This window comes from Geotrypetes seraphini, chromosome 10, assembly GCF_902459505.1.
Source record: "Geotrypetes seraphini chromosome 10, aGeoSer1.1, whole genome shotgun sequence".
Lineage (NCBI taxonomy): Eukaryota > Metazoa > Chordata > Amphibia > Gymnophiona > Dermophiidae > Geotrypetes > Geotrypetes seraphini.
The window spans coordinates 133,081,078-133,099,568 of NC_047093.1; the positions used below are offsets into that span (position 1 = coordinate 133,081,078).

At 43.0% G+C, this 18,491-nt stretch overlaps 1 protein-coding gene across 4 annotated transcripts in view; it reads right to left on the bottom strand.

Moving 5' to 3' along the window:
• The window catches only part of LOC117367622 (zinc finger protein 665-like), a 110,704-nt gene that overhangs the window by 80,948 nt on the left and 11,265 nt on the right, over positions 1 to 18,491 (bottom strand). For 3 of the 4 annotated variants that reach the window (XM_033960361.1, XM_033960358.1, XM_033960362.1), the window contains exon 1: positions 2,693 to 2,816. The exons of the other annotated variant lie outside the window; for it this stretch is intronic. In XM_033960361.1, coding sequence (XP_033816252.1) covers positions 2,693 to 2,716 — 24 coding nt within the window. In that variant the 5' untranslated portion in view covers positions 2,717 to 2,816. Of the gene's footprint in view, positions 1 to 2,692; positions 2,817 to 18,491 lie in introns of those variants that run through there. 4 annotated transcript variants of the gene reach the window in all.

Genomic DNA, 18,491 nt, shown 5'->3' on the forward strand with positions numbered 1-18,491 from the left:
AATTGATGATCCTGCCAGAAGTAATTGCTGCTTTTTATGGGGACGGGCGGGGATGGAGGTAATTCCTTGCGGGGATGGGTGGGGACGGAGAGGATCCTGACGGGGATGGGTGAGGACAGAGAGGATCCTGGCGGGGGACGGGCGGGGATGGGTGGGATTTCTGTCCCCGTGCAACTCTCTACATTGAAAGCATTCCATCAGACTATTGGATAAAACTAAACAACAGGTTTGCCTTGCTTGATACAGAAGATAGAGAGCTCGAAGAGTTATGGAATAACATCAAAACTGTAATTAGTGATGATGCTTATAAAACACTCCAGAAGAAAAAAGAAAGCCAAGAAATCACCTTGGATCTCAGAAAACAGAAAAGTAACAGAAGAAAGAAGACAAGCAAAACTATCCGGTGATAGAGAAAAAGTATCATAAATGAACTGTGTTTCAACATCAAGTTCGGCAAGACAAAGAACGATATCGCAAGGATATTTGTCACAAAATTGAATCAAAACATGTAAATGGAAAAACCAGATTAACGTATCAGGAAATTAAGAGACTGCAGCAAAAATTCCAACCTCGACTCGGGATGCTTAAAGATGCCAATGGAATGATATTGAATGATCCAGAAAGCGTTAAAAAGAGATGGAAAGAATATACAGAAAATGTATATAAACAAGGCAATGAGGATAACATTGGGGAAATCGACCTGGAAACTGAAGCCAAAGAAGAACCAGATATTTTAAAAGAAGTCATAGCAGCAATTAAAGCTTTAATCGAAAAACAAGTCACCAGGTATCGACGGTATTCCAACTGAATTAATAAAAGGCTCAGAAGGTGCTATCATGGCCCTAACGCAACTGTGTCAACAGATTTGGAAGGAGAAATCATGGCCAACTGATTGGAGAAGATCACTGTTCATACCTGTACCGAAGAAAGGTGACACCAAGGACTGTAACAACTACAGAACGATTGCATTAATTCCACATGCCAGCAAAATATTGCTGAAAATAATACAACGAAAGCTCCAATCATAAGTTGAGCAAGAACTACCCGAAGTTCAGGCTGGTTTCAGAAAAGGTCGAGGAACAAGAGACATGCTTGCAATTGTTAGATGGATATTGAAAAGCAGCAAAGAATACCAAACACCTCTATACCTTTGCTTCATCGACAACAGCAAAGCTTCTGATTGTGTGGATCACAATAAACTATGGAGAACTCTAGTGCAAATGGGAATACCCAAACACATAACTCAATTGATAAAGAGTTTACATGAAAATCAAGAAGCTGCAGTGAGAACTGAATATGACAACACTGATTGGTTTCCAATAAAATGTGGCATCAGGCAAGGATGCATCTTGTCACCTTACCTGTTCAACTTGTACGGTGAAACCATCTTCAGAAAAGCAAATTTCGAAGAAGTGTCGGTTTCAAAGTTGATGGCTGAAATATTAACAACCTGCGCAAAGCAGACAATACCACCGTCATCACCAGCAGCAGCTGTATCTACTCAGAAAAGTCAAAGCCGAAAGTCATAACATGAGATTAGAACTGAACATAGACAAGACGAAGATCATGAACACAGAAAATGATGAAGATTTTGAGCTTGAAGGCGATAAAATAGAAGATGTAAAGGATTTCAATCTTTTGGGCTCTTTTGTAAACAAAGAAGCAACTAGCAAGGAGGAAATACTCCACAGAATAGCATTTGTTTGCTCTTCAATGAAGGATCTCGACAAAGTATTCAAAGGCAAGGAGGTAACACTCCAAACGAAGATCAGACGTGTCCACGTACTCATTTTCTCAGTGGTCAGTTATGGATGCGAAAGCTGGACACTACGGAAACAAGATAGAAAGAAGATTGACTCATTTGAGCTTTGGTGCTGGAGAAGGATTTTAGGCGTGCCGTGGACCGCCAGAAGAACTAACAAATCCATTCTGGAAGAGATCAAATTGGCTATGTCACTCGAAGCCCAAATGATCAAGTTATGACTGTCTTGTTTTGGTCACAGCATCAGAAGAGAGAGATCACTGGAGAAGGACATCATGTTTGGGAAGATTGAAGGAACCAGGTGAAGAGGGCAACCTGCAATTAGATGGCTGGACACAATGAAAACAACCATGGGGATGACGTTAGAGGACCTTTCCGGACTAACACATAACCGATTTATATTTAGATCCACAATTCATTAAGTCGCCAGGACTTGAACACGAATCAATGGCACCTAACAATGCAGCAGGGCAGCAGGAGATGGGCAGTGTTGGAGGCGGAGGATCAAGCTTGATGCAACAATGGCGACAACATGAAATTTATACTGCGCAGAAGAAAGGCCTGGCAATCCACTTCTATATTCTGCCACAAAAACTTGATGATGGTCATGCAGCACGGAAATCCCACATCCTCAGCTGCATAAATGCACTTTAGTGGACCCTAATATTAATGGGACAATGCAGCTCTCCTTCTCTCTTCCGATCTCATAAACTACTGCAATCTACCGCCAACAGGTTAGTCTTCCCTCCAAAACAGATGAACAAGAGACAAGGGAAGGGAAGGCTGGAAGAGATGCACAGGGAAAGGTTGTCCTTTTACAAGAGTAAAGAAGAATTTCTTCCTTGTTACAAGGCATTAAATAGACAGAAATCAAAACAAAGAAAATAAGACAATGCCTTTTCATAAGACCAAATACTTGTTTTGAATGACCTGATCAAAGCCCAGGGCAGACATTTCCCTCCTGTTTCCCTCTGAATTCTGCAGCTGCTGGAGATCTCCCTCTTCCTGGAAAGGGACTGGGGTTTCCAATTGCTTCCTTTTCTGAATCTTTTCCCTTTGCAGCTCTGGGGAAGTAGAGGAAGGAACTGAGCATGCTCAAAGCTCTTCAACCTTTCCCCTTGCCGAGGTCATCCTGGACTATCCCACCTCCTTAAGGTGGAACAGTACAAATGGTTTCTTCTTTGTGACTCTGGGCAGCGCTCTTGAATTAATAGGAGTAGTAGTTGTGTGGGACCAGCTGTGCTGTCTCTGGAGAACCACCTTAAGGAGGCGGGCTATGCTAGGATGACCTCTCAGGAGGGGGGTGGAGTGAAGAGCTCTGCACATGCTCAGTTGCTTTCTGTACTTCCGCACAGCTGCAAGAAAAGAAAAGATTCAGAATATACTTATTACGTCTATAGCACTGGCAGATGCCTTCAGCGCTGTACATTAAACATGCCAGAGACAGTCCCTGCTTGAAAGAGCTTACAGTCTAACTATGGCAGACAAATAGGGTGAATCGGGGAATGATAAGGCAGATAGGGTAGGGGACTAACAGTTCCAGCAGGTTAAAGTTCCCTACCAACACCCCCACCATAAGCAGGTGAAAGCCTGGCTCTTCTCCCACACTTTTAATACAAATATATAGGATGACTGACTATACACTCATTCTCCACCTGGACTAACTTGCTACACAAACTGTAATTTGACTGATAGATAGTTTTAAGTGTACAAAGATCTTGCCCTGAGTTTAGCCACCCTTCTATTTATCCCAATGGACTCTATTCCACCCATCTATATATCTGCATTGATCCCTCAGCTATATAGTAGAAAAGCATCAGCGTTATATCTCTGTTATCTGAATGTTCTAATGTGTGCTTATTGGTTGTTTCATAAGTTTTATGCTGGCAATGTATTAGTATAGCTCTGCTAATTGAATTTCAGTGCTCTTAAACCAGTATATTTTTGAACCTGTTTCACGGTAGTCCTATTATTAGGTTTCAATTTGCCATTTCCAAGTTTACCTTATTGAGGGGGAATTCATCAAGGGACACTAACTGCGTTAGCGCATGTTAATGTTAAGATGCCCATGGGAATATAATAGACGTCTTAGTGAAAGGTCACTCAGACACAATAATCAGAGACTTGAAGAAAGCAACGGGGTTTATTCAGCATATATGCGACTCCCGAGCACCAAGTTGGCAGCTTCAGAAGTCCCGAAACCAGGAAGTTACAGAGATATTTATTCATTCTTCTGGCTATAGAACTGAATTCTAGAAAAAACTTTTCACGTGTTACTTTTCTTAACAATCATTGGTCCTAAGCTCACACTAGCAGGTCATTAGCAGGTCACTTATCTAAGCCCTGCAGTCTTTCTGTTACATGTCGTTTATGCTGAGATAGCCATAAGAAGCAGGAATGCCCAAGCTAAAACACCCAGTGCAGGCAGGCTGGAACATGAGATCAGTTAGGTCTGCAGCTAAACATAATTCAGCATTTTATTAAAGAGAAAACTTAGTTCAACACTCAGGAAAACCAGTCCCAGACTCCTTCATTAGCATTTGGTGCACGTTAATCTTTAGTGCGTGGTAACGTGGTTAGCACACCTTGATGATTTCCCCCCATATGGTGTATGTTTATATTTGATCATTTTACTATTATGTCGTTAACAAAATGGTAAGTTTTATGTTAAACGGTTGGACATCAGCTTGGGTGAATAAGTAAATAATTGAGTTATCAGGGTAAAAGGGGGAGGAACGGTGCCTGGCGCCTGCGCTCAAGAGTTGAGAGGTTGGTGCAGCTGTTGTGCACAGGGCAGGGCTGTGATCGCCAGAGCTCTGGAGGTAAGCAGTAGCGAGGGTAACAAAGCTTTCCCTCCCCCCAAAAACAGTTTATTAAACGATAAAGGCCAAACAAACATAGCAGGTAAGATAGCATTTTCAGTCTACAGAAACAACAACAACAAACCACCCATACGGGCGGAGACCAGAAGAGTCCGGATTGGGTTCTTATACCCAGACTCGGCCAAGCCCCACCCAACAAGAGAAGCCTCCCCACCCCTCCCCCCCTATGACCCAACCATCCCAGTCCCCCCTTTTAACCCACTGGCAACACGGGTACCACTGGCTTCCGCAACCGGTTGAGACCTTGGCTTTTAATCAGAGGGGAACGTGTCCAAATAAGGCGCCCAAATGGACAAAAAAAGCTTACTACGATGAAAGCTTTTTACTAGTCTTGGGCACAATTGTACTTTGGCACTTATGGTAGGTAGGTTGATTTTGTTTTTTCGTTGATCTTATGGTGGGCTTTTCGTTCAATTTTAAATTATTTCTATTTGATCACGATAGCACTTTTTTCACGTCGGCTCTTCACATGTTCACCCTCAGGTTCGTCAGTTCAAGTGACCATGTCGTTCATTGCTCTTTAATTATTTGTTTTCACTGTCCTTATATATCACGTCACTTCATTAGTATGTAGTATATAAGAACATAAGAAGTTGCCACCGCTGAGGCAGACCAGAGGTCCATCTCGCCCAGCGGTCCGCTCCCACAGCGGCCCATCAGGCCCACTGCCTGAACAGTGGTCTCTGACTAATTTTATAATTTACCTCTAATCCTGTCCCTATAACCTTACCTCTACTCCTATCTGTACCCCTCAATCCCTTTGTCCTCCAGGTACCTGTCCAGACCCTCTTTGAAGCCCTGTAGCGTGCACCTGTTTATCACATCCTCCGGTAGCGCGTTCCATGTATCCACCACCCTCTGGGTGAAAAAGAACTTCCTGGCGTTTGTTCTAAACCTTTCCCCTTTCAATTTCTCTGAGTGCCCCCTTGTACTTGTGGTTCCCCTTAGTTTGAAAAATCTGTCCCTGTCCACTTTTTCTATGCCCTTCATGATCTTGAAGGTTTCTATCATGTCCCCTCTAAGTCTCCGCTTTTCCAGGGAGAAAAGCCCCAGCTTCTTCAGTCTGTCAGTATACGAGAGGTCCTCCATACCCCTTATTAGCTTAGTTGCTCTTCTCTGGACTCTCTCAAGTACCGCCATGTCCTTCTTGAGGTACGGCGACCAGTACTGGACACAGTACTCCAGATGTGGGCGCACTATTGCACGATATAGTGGCAGGATGACTTCTTTCGTCCTGGTCGTGATACCTTTCTTAATGATACCCAACACCATGACAAAAAAAAATAACTGTATGCAAACAGAATATCAAACAATAATATAACCACCAAAAGATAATCATAAAGTGAAACCCTCTGCCAGAGACTGAAACGAGCAGGTACCAGACTAGTTACGGAGAAAAGACCTCAGTGTTTCCCGAGAGCAAACTCCGGAAACTACTATGACAAATACAAAGTTGTCATAGAAAACACATCCTTGGTCTGAAAAGCTCCGTTACAGTTCAACCAATAATAATTCATCAGAATATATAATTTCAAAAATTCTTTAAATAGTACAAGGAACCCACATTTATCTTAGTAATATCTTTATGTCCTCTGGCATGGAAAAGCGCAGTGAAATATATTCTCCCGGTGCTGTTTCTTTCAATTTAGCATAACATGGGAGATCATCTCAGAATTCCCGACAGGCCCTGTTTGGCGATCATGCTGCTTCAGGGGAATTTATTTGAAAGTGAGCTACTGCTTCAAAGATCTTCTTTGCCATTTCCAAGTATGTACACTATGCCATTTTTTTATCATGCCCCTGGGCACCGGTTATTTTCACTGTTTAACTTGGATGTCTGATGTTCTTTACGCAAAAGGTTACGCATCGTTTTCCAGTAATCCACTTCATTTCCTCTCTCCTTTGGAACTACTAAAAATGTATTTAAAAGATGTACTTTCCTATACTGGTTTAGAAAATTTTTATCCAGATAATCTTTATTATTTGCCTAATGGTATCAAAAAGATTTCAGAAGAAGGGGGGAAAGATCAATTAGTGTCTCCTGATAGTCTGAATATCTCCCAATTTCTGGAGTCATCTAAAGACTATATAGCCAAAAGAGCAACATTATTAGTCACTTTAAGGACTGAGATAGAAAAACAAGATATCCTTAAACTGTATTTCATACACAAAAATGCTATGTTCTGTAGTGAACAGATTAATGTTTTTCCAGATGTTTCTAAACGGCCACGTACAGGAGGAAACAATTCCTGCAACTCAAGGCTAGAGTCCTGAGTGTGGGGGCTTCATTTTTTTCTTAAGTTCCCCTGTAAGTGTTTGGTGGTATATCAGGATACCAGATATATTTTTCTAGATCCAGCTCATTTAGAGAATTTTCTTATAGATAAACCTAAATTGGTTATTTTGCCTGTTACTAATGCAGAGGCTGAGATGGAATGAAAATGATGATTATTTTGCCTGACTCTAGAGTGTATTAATGTCGAAGAATATCGATATTTAATTTTTCTTTTGATAGAGGCTGCGGCAGAAATAGCCAGCCCTCAATAATGTGGACTTGATAAATGCTAGTATTTTTCATTTTGATATATTTCCTTTACAGTTGTTTAAATTGCCTGAATTTGTTATATGTTGTAACAATTAATAAATTAAGAATAAAAAAATTTTTTTAAAAAAGAATTAGGGCAAATATTTCACATGCATTTTCTTTCTAATTAGTGTTATTAATCGGTAAGAGTAAATTTGACCACGTAACCCCTCTGCTCAAGGAATTACATTGGCTTCCAGTGCATCTCAGAATTCAATTGAAGTGCATTTGTATTGCATTTAAGATCCTATTTGTCATTTTCACTACTTTGATTCCTTTAGACTGGAAGGTTCACAGATCTCATCTTGCCAGAAGTCCTCAGAAATTAAAACTTACATTTCCCTCGCTCAGTGATAAAAACAGAACCTTTAAGAGATTTAGTCATTCTTTTGCTTTTAAATTAACCGAATTCTGGAATGCTTTACCGCTTACATTAAGAAGCTGAGGTTCTTTTGCTTTATTCTGGAAAGTTCTGGAAACTTTTTTGTTTGCTAAACATTTTGGAAACTAATCTAATCTAATCTAATCCTTAGGTTTGTATACCGCATCATCTCCACGTTCGTAGAGCTCGACGCGGTTTACAGTAGGAGAAATAGGAAGGAACTACAACAGAGGGTTAAAGGTAGAAGTGTGAAGAAAATTTAGAGGACTTGGGATGCCAAGATATAAGAGTTTCCTTGATTCCTAAGTTGGAGGGAGACTTACATTTTTTGAGAAAAGCCAGGTTTTCAGATGTTTGCGGAAAACTTGGAGAGAGCTTAAGTTCCGAAGAGGGGAAGTAAGGTTGTTCCAGAGCTCAGTGATTTTGAAGTGGAGGGAGGTCCCTAGCTTTCCTGTGTGGGAAATGCCTTTTAGCGAGGGGAAGGATAGTTTTAATTTGTGGGAGGATCTGGTGGTATTAGGGTTTGAGGAATTCCAAGAAAGAGGGATAAATACAAAGAAGACATATAAACAATACTTATGTTAATACTGATCAGAACAAGAGACACCAGGAAAAAAGGGGGAGAACTACAATTTTTTAAAAGCAAAAAAACATTCGAGGTAAACACGTTGAGGGAGGGAAGAGTTTTTAGCCTTATAAGGCTAGTTTCTGATATTTTAGAGAGTCTATCTATCACTGTTGATGAATAATATCAACCCTTTCAGAACCTAATTCCGAAAAGCATCATTAAATTGAAAAGTTTGAAGAACAGCCAGGTTTTCAGATGTTTGCGGAAAACTTGGAGAGAGCTCAAGTTCCGAAGAGGGGAGGTAAGGTTGTTCCAGAGCTCAGTGATTTTGAAGTGGAGGGAGGTCCCTAGCTTTCCTGTGAGGGGAAGGATAGTTTTAATTGGTGGGAGGATCTGGTGGTATTAGGGTTTGAGGAATTCCAAGAAAGAGGGATAAAGGGAGGGAGGATACCATATAGGAAACTAACTATTTCTGTCTACTTTTTCTTGTCAAGTTTATGTATTATGTATTGCATTATTGTTAACCGAGTCGAGCTCCTCTTGGTTGATGACTCGGTCTATAAAACTAAGGTTTAGTTTAGTTATATCACTGGTGATTATATTTTATAAACATTTTTGGATATACGCTGCTTCTCCTATGTCTTTTATCTTTTAGAGATTAACCTAAAGCCTAAGCTGGGGGGTCTTTTTTCCAGTTAATTAAATAGCTGCCTATTGGATAACTCAAATTTGAGTTATCTTTTAGAGAGAGATATGAACATTGTCTCTTGTTTAAGTTTTACTACTAATAATTTCAGTAGCGCTACTAGACATATGCAGCGCTGAACATCAAAACATAGAAGAGACAGTCCCTGCTCCAAAGAGCTTATAATCAAGTCAAGATAGACAAACTGGACAAGAAGGTGGGTCAATATACTATGCTGAGGTAGGGGAATTACAGAGGCAATGAGAAGCCAGAAATTGGTGCTTAGCAGGGGGGTTGGAGTTTGGAATTGAAAGCTGCTTCACCGAAGTGGGCTTTGAGTCTGGATTTGAATAGTGCCAGAGATGGAGCCCGTCAACCATGTCAGGCAGTTTGTTCCGGGGTTACTGTGCGGCGAAGTAGAAGGGATGGAGTCTGGAGTCGGCCGTAGAGGAGAGGGGTGCAGATAAGAGAGACTGGTCCAATGAACGGAGTGTCCGGGGGCAGGTGGGGAGAGAGGAGAGATACTGAGGAGCTGTGGGAGTGAATACACTTGTGGGTCATTAAGAAGAGTCAGAACTGTTTGTAGAAATGGATAGGGAGCCAACTAAGTGACTTGAGGCGTGGGGTAACGTGGGCATAGCAACATTGGCAGACTATAAGGCGTGCAGCAGAGATTTGAACCGATTTAAGGGGAGAGAGATGGTTTGGCGGAAGGCCAGTGAGAAGCAGGTTGCAGTAGTCTAGGCGAGAGGTGATGAGGGTCTTGGCACTGCACGCAGAAAAGAAGGGTCTGATTTTAACGATATTGTAGAGAAAGAAACAACAGGTTTTAGCAGTCTGTTGGATATGTGAATAGAAGGAGAGATGAGAGTTGAAAGGGCAGGTAGGGTCCAGTTTTGGTTGATAATACCGATATTATATCTTAAAGTCATAATTTTATTCATAGATTTCTTTTTTATACATAAATTATTTCCTTTTTATGTATACACTGTGGGGCTCATAATCGAAAGTGAAAAACGTCCAAAAAACGGCCTAAGTCGGCACTTGGACGAATATTGTCAAAATACGTCCAAGTGCCGATAATAAAACCGGGTTTTGGACATATTTAAAAACGACGTAGTCCTTCACAGTGCCGCTGAATGACTAGAGCTACACGGGGTGTTTCAGGAGGAGTGTCGAGGGCAGGAATTGGGCATGACGTGGGCCGGCTTAGACTTAGTCGTACTGCAAGTATAACCGAACATTTTACAACACAGCATGGACGAAACTTGGACGTTGTGACTTAGACCTTTTAAAACATGGTCTAAGTCACAAAAAATAATCTAAAGTGACCAGATAAGCACTGCAAACCCATAGTACAGACCCCTCCCACACACGATTTTTGTGGGGATGGGGGTGGGGTCAGTGATCACTGTGATCACCGACCCCACCCCCATCCCCACAAAAATCGTAATCACAACTTCTAAATTCTGCCTCCAGAACAACAGCACCTGGCAGCCTGGCATAGGAAAGCCTAGTCACACTGCACAGAGGCATCTTAAGTGGTCTTAGGGATGGGTTAGGGACCCATGGAGAGGACGACCCATGCCCATAAGCCCCTGTAATGACTGCATTGATGGTGAAACATGTGCACTCTCCTAAAAAACCCCAAACCCTTTTGGATTGCCCTATAGGTGGCTCCTGCAGCCATAAGGGCTATTGGGGTGGTAGATAGGTGGGTCTAGGAGATTCTGGAGGTGGTTTGGGGGGGATCACCATTACCTATAATGGAACTGTAGTTAGATGATTACGTGGCACCCTTTTTGTGAAGTTCATAGCATTGCCCTGTAAGGTAGCCCACTGTTTAGGTGCCCTATGTGGGTATCCTGTCCATCACTTTGCAGACCCCTCTCACGTCCAAAAGGTCTGTTTCTAGATGTTTTGGACTTGGATGAAATCGCTGAGGCCGGCAGACTCCTCGGCTTGGCAGTGATATCAGACCGGAGGGAAAGACACACCGGGCTTTGAGGAGAGACGGACTGGCACTGGAGGGAAAGGCAAGCTGGGCCATGAAGAGAGAGGGTCCGGTGCTGGAGGGAAAGGCATGCTGGGCTGTGAAGAGAGCGAGATGAAGGGAGAGAGGTTGGACCTGGGGTAGTGTGGAGAAAGAGGGAAAAAGATATTTGAAGGGAGAACTGTTGAGAAGAGGAAGGGAGAAATGGTGAACCTGGGGGGGGAGGGAGGCAGGCAGACGGGGAGAGATGGGAGAGGGGGCAGTTGGGAAGAGAAAGGGAGAGAAATTGATCTGAAGACGGAAAATTGATAGAAAGCTGAAAATTTTAAAAGGAGAAGGATGAGAAAGATGGCAAGATTTGAGTAGACAGAGGCAGAAAAGAAAAAAAGGAGAAAAGTTGAAAGGGAAAAATCAATATGTTGGAGACAGGGACTGGAGCAAGAGAGAAGAGGAGAAAAAAAATGGACAGCAGACACTGGAAAGAGAATTAGAAGACAGACAAAATTAGAAAGAGAAACTGGGACTAAAAGCAAAATGACCAGATAACAAAAGGTAGAAAAAATAATTTTATTTTCTATTTCGTGATTAAAATGTCAGATTTGAAATGTGTATCCTGCCAGAGCTCGCAAATCAAGGTTCCACTGTATTTCAAAGCAGATTACACATTAGGAAACAAGAAGTAATTGTTCTAGGAATTCTAAAACAAAGTCAAAAGAAAAAAAAAAGTTATAAAATTTGGCTTCAGTCTAAGGTAGAGTACAAATTCACAGCCCCTTTTATCCAGCTGCTCTAGAGGTTTTTAGCTTGGGCCTACATGGTAAATGCTCCAATACTCATAGAATTCATATGAGCATCGGAGCCCTTCGCCAGCACACACTTAAAAAACTCTAGGGCAGCTGTATAAAAGGGGCTGTCAGTTATTTAAATAGCACCATAGTTAATTAGCCATCTTAGACACATGTACAGGTGCAGGGACATAGCTTAGGTGGCTGATAGAGAATGACACAGATACCATTTCCCACGATTAACTGCGGCAAAACGAAGGAACAGGTAAAAATGTGGTCCCTTTACCACCAATGCAGGGACAAGGCTTTTCCTCGCCCCGAATGAGCGGTAAAAGCCTTGTCCCATATCACTCAGACAATTGAGTCTATATTGAAAATGATGGACTCGTGGATGAAGGAATTTAAGTTGAAATTAAATCATGATAAGATCAAATTTTTTTGTTGCGTCTCCACACATGAACCATCAATTACTATAGACTCAACACTATATACTTAATCCAATGATTAAAATAGTGGAAGTTGTTACTGATCAACATTGTAGGCATTCTGCCTCAGAGTTTTTTTGTTTAGCAGCCAATCAGGATGCACATTTTTTTAGACAGTGGTAGGACCCCTACCACTGCCTACAATTGTGACACCTGTTTATAAAATCAGCTCCTATGAGTCTAACTGTATTACAGAAGGATGTATCACATTGAGAACATTGGATTTTTTCCAGTGTAGATTCTTTCATGGGTTCTGAATTTATATTTAGTATTGAAACTTTTTATCACATTCAGAATATTTATATGATTTTTCTCCAGTGTGGATTCTTTCATGAATTATGAGGCTACCTGTATTATTTAAGGACTTGGTATAATAGAGGAGAAGCAAATCCACAAACACAGTAGTGTAAACAAAGGAGTAGAAATATTCAAAGAAGCCTGGTAAACTTAGATGTATTGCCTATAAATCCTTTTCTCTTCAAAACAGTGATTCTATGACTTAACATGTACGTTTCGGCCCAAAAGGCCTGCCTCAGGAGTCTACAAACATAGACAAACATATTAGTGATAAAATCAATCAAAATACATAAAGTTAAAAAACAAATAATTACTTAAACAATTAAATGATTAAAAAACATGATACATCAATAAAACAACTGTAACATTTAAAATAATGTGACAATAAAATGACACATTAAAAAGAATGAATTCAATTGAGGAGCACCATCACATAAACATGGACATAACAATGACATATCATGAAAATCATCCTAATAAAAATCTATATAATTGAAATAACTTCTGTTGTAAAAGCACCAATTATAAAATTAGTAAACTATTTCATTTCAACCAGTGCATAAAATTCATCAAAAGTGTACATAAAACTGTGCTAAAACAAAAACAAAAAAAAAAGAACTTAAATAAAAATAACTAGTGTGGAAATGACCAAAATAAGACCTTTAGTCTTAAGACAATTAATACTAAGAAAGTGAAAAATGAAAGGTGACAATAACTGAAAAACTACAAATTCATTTCAAAGAAACTCATGGCAACCACACAGAAAAGTAAACATAAAAACAAGAATAGTAAAAATAAAAAAGTAAAAATGTACTTTCTGATGCTTTAAGCTTGTTTTTATTTTTATGTTTACTTTTCTGGGTTTCTTTGAAATGAATTTGTAGTTTTTCAGTTATTGTCACCTTTCATTTTTCACTTTCTTAGTATTAATTGTCATGAGACTAAAGGTCTTATTTTGGTCATTTCCACACTAGTTATTTTTTATTTATGTTCATTTTCTTTTTTAGTTTTAGCATACAGTTTTATGCACTGGTTGAAATGAAATAGTTTACTAATTTTATAATTGGTGCTTTTACAACAGTAGTTATTTCAATTATATAGATTTTTATTAGGATGATTTTTATGATATGTCATTGTTATGTCCATGTTTATGTGATGGTGCTCCTCAATTGAATTCATTCTTTTTAATGTGTCATTTTATTGTCACATTATTTTAAATGTTACAGTTGTTTTATTGATGTATCATGTTTTTTAATCATTTAATTGTTTAAGTATTTATTTGTTTTTTAACTTTATGTGTTTTGATTGATTTTATCACTAATATGTTTGTCTATGTTTGTAGACTCCTGAGGCAGGCCTTTTGGGCCGAAACGTACATGTCAAGTCATAGAATCACTGTTTTGAAGAAATAAAGGATTTTTAGGCAATACATCTGAGTTCACCAGTCTTCTTTGGACATTTCCACTCCTTTGTGTACGTTATTTAAGGACTTTCCACATTCAGAACATTAATATGGTTTTCAGTGCAATAGGTAAGACATTCTAGACCATAGGGTTATTTCCCTTAACTTGCATGGACTGCAGAAGAGAACCATTCCAGGTTTGCCACTCTGCCTCTATGGTACTTCACAGGTTAGCTTAGCTCCTCCCCTCAGTCTTTCTCTTCTGCATGGCTGCAGGTGGTAGAGTTCTGCTCTCTCACATTTATTATTTTTAATTTGGTGTAGTTTTGTTACCTTTCACATTCTTTTGCATTTCAAGCACTTTTAAAAGCTGCCTGTTTGAGAATTCACAGACTTCGGTCTGTAGCTGGTAGGCCGCTCCCTTCGGGGTACCTGTTAGCCGGTCTGCTAGTCTTCTTTGGCCTGATCTCGCTCCCTGTTAAGCGGTGGGGGCTTGGCCGCAGACCATTTAGCACGCTTAGGGGGCTCAGCGGTGTTCTGCAGTGTGCAGGCTGCGTTTCGCGCCTCCGCCCATCCTGGTGCGGTCAGTGGTCCGCGGGGGTGGACGCATGGTCAGACAGTCGGTCTAATCGGCAGCCCGAAGAATCAGCTTGATATCAGCTTTCCCAACAGTGTGGCAGTGAATTCTGACTCTGCCTTTTCACAGAGGCTAGAGAGCAGGTACAGTGTGTGTCTCCAGTAATATGAGTAAAAGGAGCCGACAGGCTCTATCAGCGATTTTAAAAAGCTAATTTTGAGGGGTTTGGGGTTTTTTTCTAGTGTTCCCCTGGGTTCCCCAACTGAACTTTACAAATTTTGGAATTTTTTAATTTTGGGAAGGCTGTTTTTGTAGCATTTTTTTGGCGCAATTTTGATCCGTTGGCCATTTTGAATTTTTAATGAGATTTTTCAACTTTTCCCTGCTTCTTCATACACTTTCCCCTCCAAATCCACGGTTTCAGCATCTGCGGATTCGGTTATTCGCAATTTTAAATCAAAAACCCATTTTAATTTTTCGGGCTATTTTAAGCCCTGTAAGCCTCCCCCCCTTAAGCCTTACTTGGTGGTCTAGCGGGTTTTTGGAGCAAGATCGATCTTCCCACGCTCCTGCCCCGTGCAGATCGCTCACAGGAAATGACTCGAGAGACTGCAGGAGCTCAAGGCAGCCATTTCCTGTGAGCGATCTGCACGGGGCAGGAGCGTGGGATGATCGCTCCTGCCCCAAAAACCCGCTAGACCACCAGGTAAGGCTTAAGGGGGGGGGGCTTACAGGGCTTAAAATATCCGGGGGGAAGTGGAGGTTAGGAGCAGATCCGGCCCGAATATTATTTGCAGTTTTTTAAATATTTGCGAGCCAGCTCTGCCCCTAACCTCCGTGGATACAGAGGGAGAAGTGTATTTCAAATTTTTGCAAGGAAAACTGCTGGAATGGAGTCCTCAGGGTCTCCTAGTGTGGATTCATGTGAAATTTGTGCAAATTTGCCACTTTTGGAGTGTATGCCACGTGCTGCGCGGTGCTAACTTTGGGTTCAGCCTCCCCTCCGCAGAATCAAGTGATACAACGCTCAGCTAGCCCTTTGGGGCGGCCATCTTTATTTTCAGGGCTTGGGACTGCGCATTTCTTGTCCAGCCAGGAGACGGACCCTCCGCAGCCTACAAAGTGTAAGTCTAAGTCATCTAAGGGTGACTCTATGCCCCAGGGTCTAGATGCCTTCTCGGAGTTCATGAAATGTTTGTGGTCCGAGTTTTCAATCGAGGGGTCCGGCTGCTGGAGTTTCATCTGGTACAGCGCAGGCATTTCTTTGGGGGCGTCAATCTTTCAGACCGCCCCAGCTGTTTCATGGGCTGTGCTGGAGACTACAGCGGCAAATCCGGGCCTCGCTGATCAATTTCTCCCCGGATTAGAGGATCCGGATTGGGATACTGGATCCGCGGATCCCTTAGGGGCTCCGGATCCTGGAGAAGGCCTGATAGTGGTGCGTTTGTTGAGCGTTGCGGCATCCCTGACTTGATTGCTGAATCCCTACAGGAATTGGGCCTGGATGACAAGGCCCCTCCTTCCTCTTCTTTTCCATGGCTCCGCAGTACATGCGCCCAATCTGTCATTTTTCCCCCGGCATCCGGATTTGATTTTTTTTTTAGTCACAGAACAGTTTGACTCTCCGGAAGGTCCCTTAAGGAATGCTCAGGTCATGTCTTGCTTGTATCCTCTGGCACAGGAGTGTTAGCAGCTGCTGGGAAACCGTGGTGGATTGCTTGATGGCCCAGGTGGCCCGGCACACTTCGCTACCTGCTGACGGGGGTGTTTAAAAACAAACAAACCCCAAAACTTTTTGAGACAGCTCATTTAGGTGTCAAAGCTGCTGTGGCTATTTCATTTGTGGCCCGTGCCTGTATGGCTCGGCTGCATGTGCTCAGGTCTGAGGCTGTAGATCCTCCACCTTCTCAGCTTCGAATGGCTGGGGCAGACTACCTGGCGTATGGCTGCCAGGACCTTGTGAGAGTCACGGAGAAGGTTTCCACCTATTTGATATTGGCCCAGGTTCGGCAGTGGGCTGGAGATTCCACCTTCAAGGCAACCCTGGCTCCTCTGCTTGTTAAGGGGCAGTTATAATTTGGCAAAGGTTTGGATGATCTCATGGGTGTGGTGATGGTCCGACGTCCTACATCTCTGCCGGATGGTCAGACAGACCTACAGGACCTACTGCAGTTTTCTCCTTCCTTGGCGCAAAGCTCTTCATGGAGCATCAGAGGGTGATGTACGGGCTATAGACGTTCCCAGCCTTCCACCGCCCGCCCTGCCTGACCTGCCAGCAAGTCACCATGACACCAAGAAGCCAGGGATCCCTCTAACAATAGGGGGTCGGCTTTCGGAATTTCTGCCTGCCTGGATACGCCTTACCAAAGATCAGTGGGTTTTGGAAATTAATCGATTGGGCTACCAGCTGGACTTCGACCAACCACTGTCTGATTGGTTCGTGCCCTCTCCTGCAGGGAGTCAGGAAAAAGCACGCAGAGTCCAAGCTACAGTTCAGCGCTTGTTGGATGTTCGAGCAATAGAGCCCGTGCTAAGCGATTTTTGAGGTTCCAGCAGATACTTTGTTTATTTTCTCATGCCAAAGAAAGGGTCAGAAAATTGGAGACCTATTCTAGCTCTGCAACATGTGAATGAGGCCCTCAAGATTCCTCGGTTCCGGCTGGAGACCATGAAGGCAGTCATTGCAGCGGTGTCTCTGAGGGACTTTCTGGCCTCCTTGGATCTTACATAGGCATACCTGCCCATCTCCATTTTTCCAGCTCACCGCAACTTGCGGAGGTTTGATGTGCTGGGTCAGCATTATCAGTTTTCAGCTCTGCCTTTTTTGGCCTGGCAACAGCACCCCTGACGTCCATCAAGGTGATGGTGGTAGTAGCAGCTCATCTGAGGAAGATAGGGTTGCAAGTTCACCCGTATCTGGCAGACTGGTTGATCAGAGCGCCCTCCCTGGAAGAGGGGCGTTCTACGGTAGAATGGGTGCTCCGGGTACTGGAATCCGTGGGCTGGATCGTCAACTTCCCAAAGCGCCAACTGTGGCCCATGTGATCCCTAGAAGACCTGGGAATTCTGTTCAGTACAGGAATGGGTCACGTTTACTGGCCTGAACCTTGCAGACAAGAGCTTATTGTGCAGATTTCAGCCCTGTTGAAGATGTCGGCTCAATCAGCGTGGGACTACTTGCAAGTGTTCAACTCCCTGGTAGCCAAGCTGGAGGTGGTCCCCTGGGCGAGGGTGTTCATGCGTCTTCAACATGTCTTGCTTTCTCGGTGGGCCACATCGAGATGCCTCTGCCATGCAATCGCTCTGCAAGGGTGTACCATTGCCGCTTGCCTCCAGGATTGTGGTAACCATGGATGCCAGCCTTCAGGGCTGTTGGACCCCATTGCTGAGGAAATGGTCCATCCACAGGCTGGAGCTCAGGGCCATTTGGCTGGCGCTGAAGGCATGACAGACTCATGTATGTCAATCAACAAGGAGGACCCAAGAGCTCTCCTTTGGCTCAGGAGACTTGGTTTTTGTTGTTTTGGGCAGAACATCATCTCCTGGCACTGATGGCATCCCATGTGTCCGAACTGTTGTCTCAGGCATTTCAGAAGATTGTGTGTCATTGGGGGGGGGTCAACCCCGCTTCGATCTCATGGCCCCGGCACTAAACAGGAAAGCGCACTGCTTCTTCAGCCGAAGATGCGAGCCTGGAAGCGCAGGGATCAATGCCCTAGCACAGCTGGGGCCTCCGGATGTTCTTTTATACATCTACCCATTCTGGCCAATGTTAGGCAGGGTTCTTCAGTGACTTGCAACTCATCCAGGCAGTGTCATTCTAGTGCCTCCCGATTGGCAGTGAAAACCCTGGTACCCAGATCTGCTGCGACTGCGAGTAGAATGCAGTCTGCACCTGAGCGCCTCCATGGTCTTTCTTGCTCAGGGCTGGTGGCCTTGGAAGCTCCAGGTCGCCTTGCTCTTACGGCTTGGAACGTTAAGGCTCTTTGGAGCTTCTGATTGCTGCGCTTCTCAAATCCAAGCAGTCTTACATGGTGTCTTCCTACGCTAGGGTGTGGAGCACCTTCAGACATTGGTGTCCCCTGGATC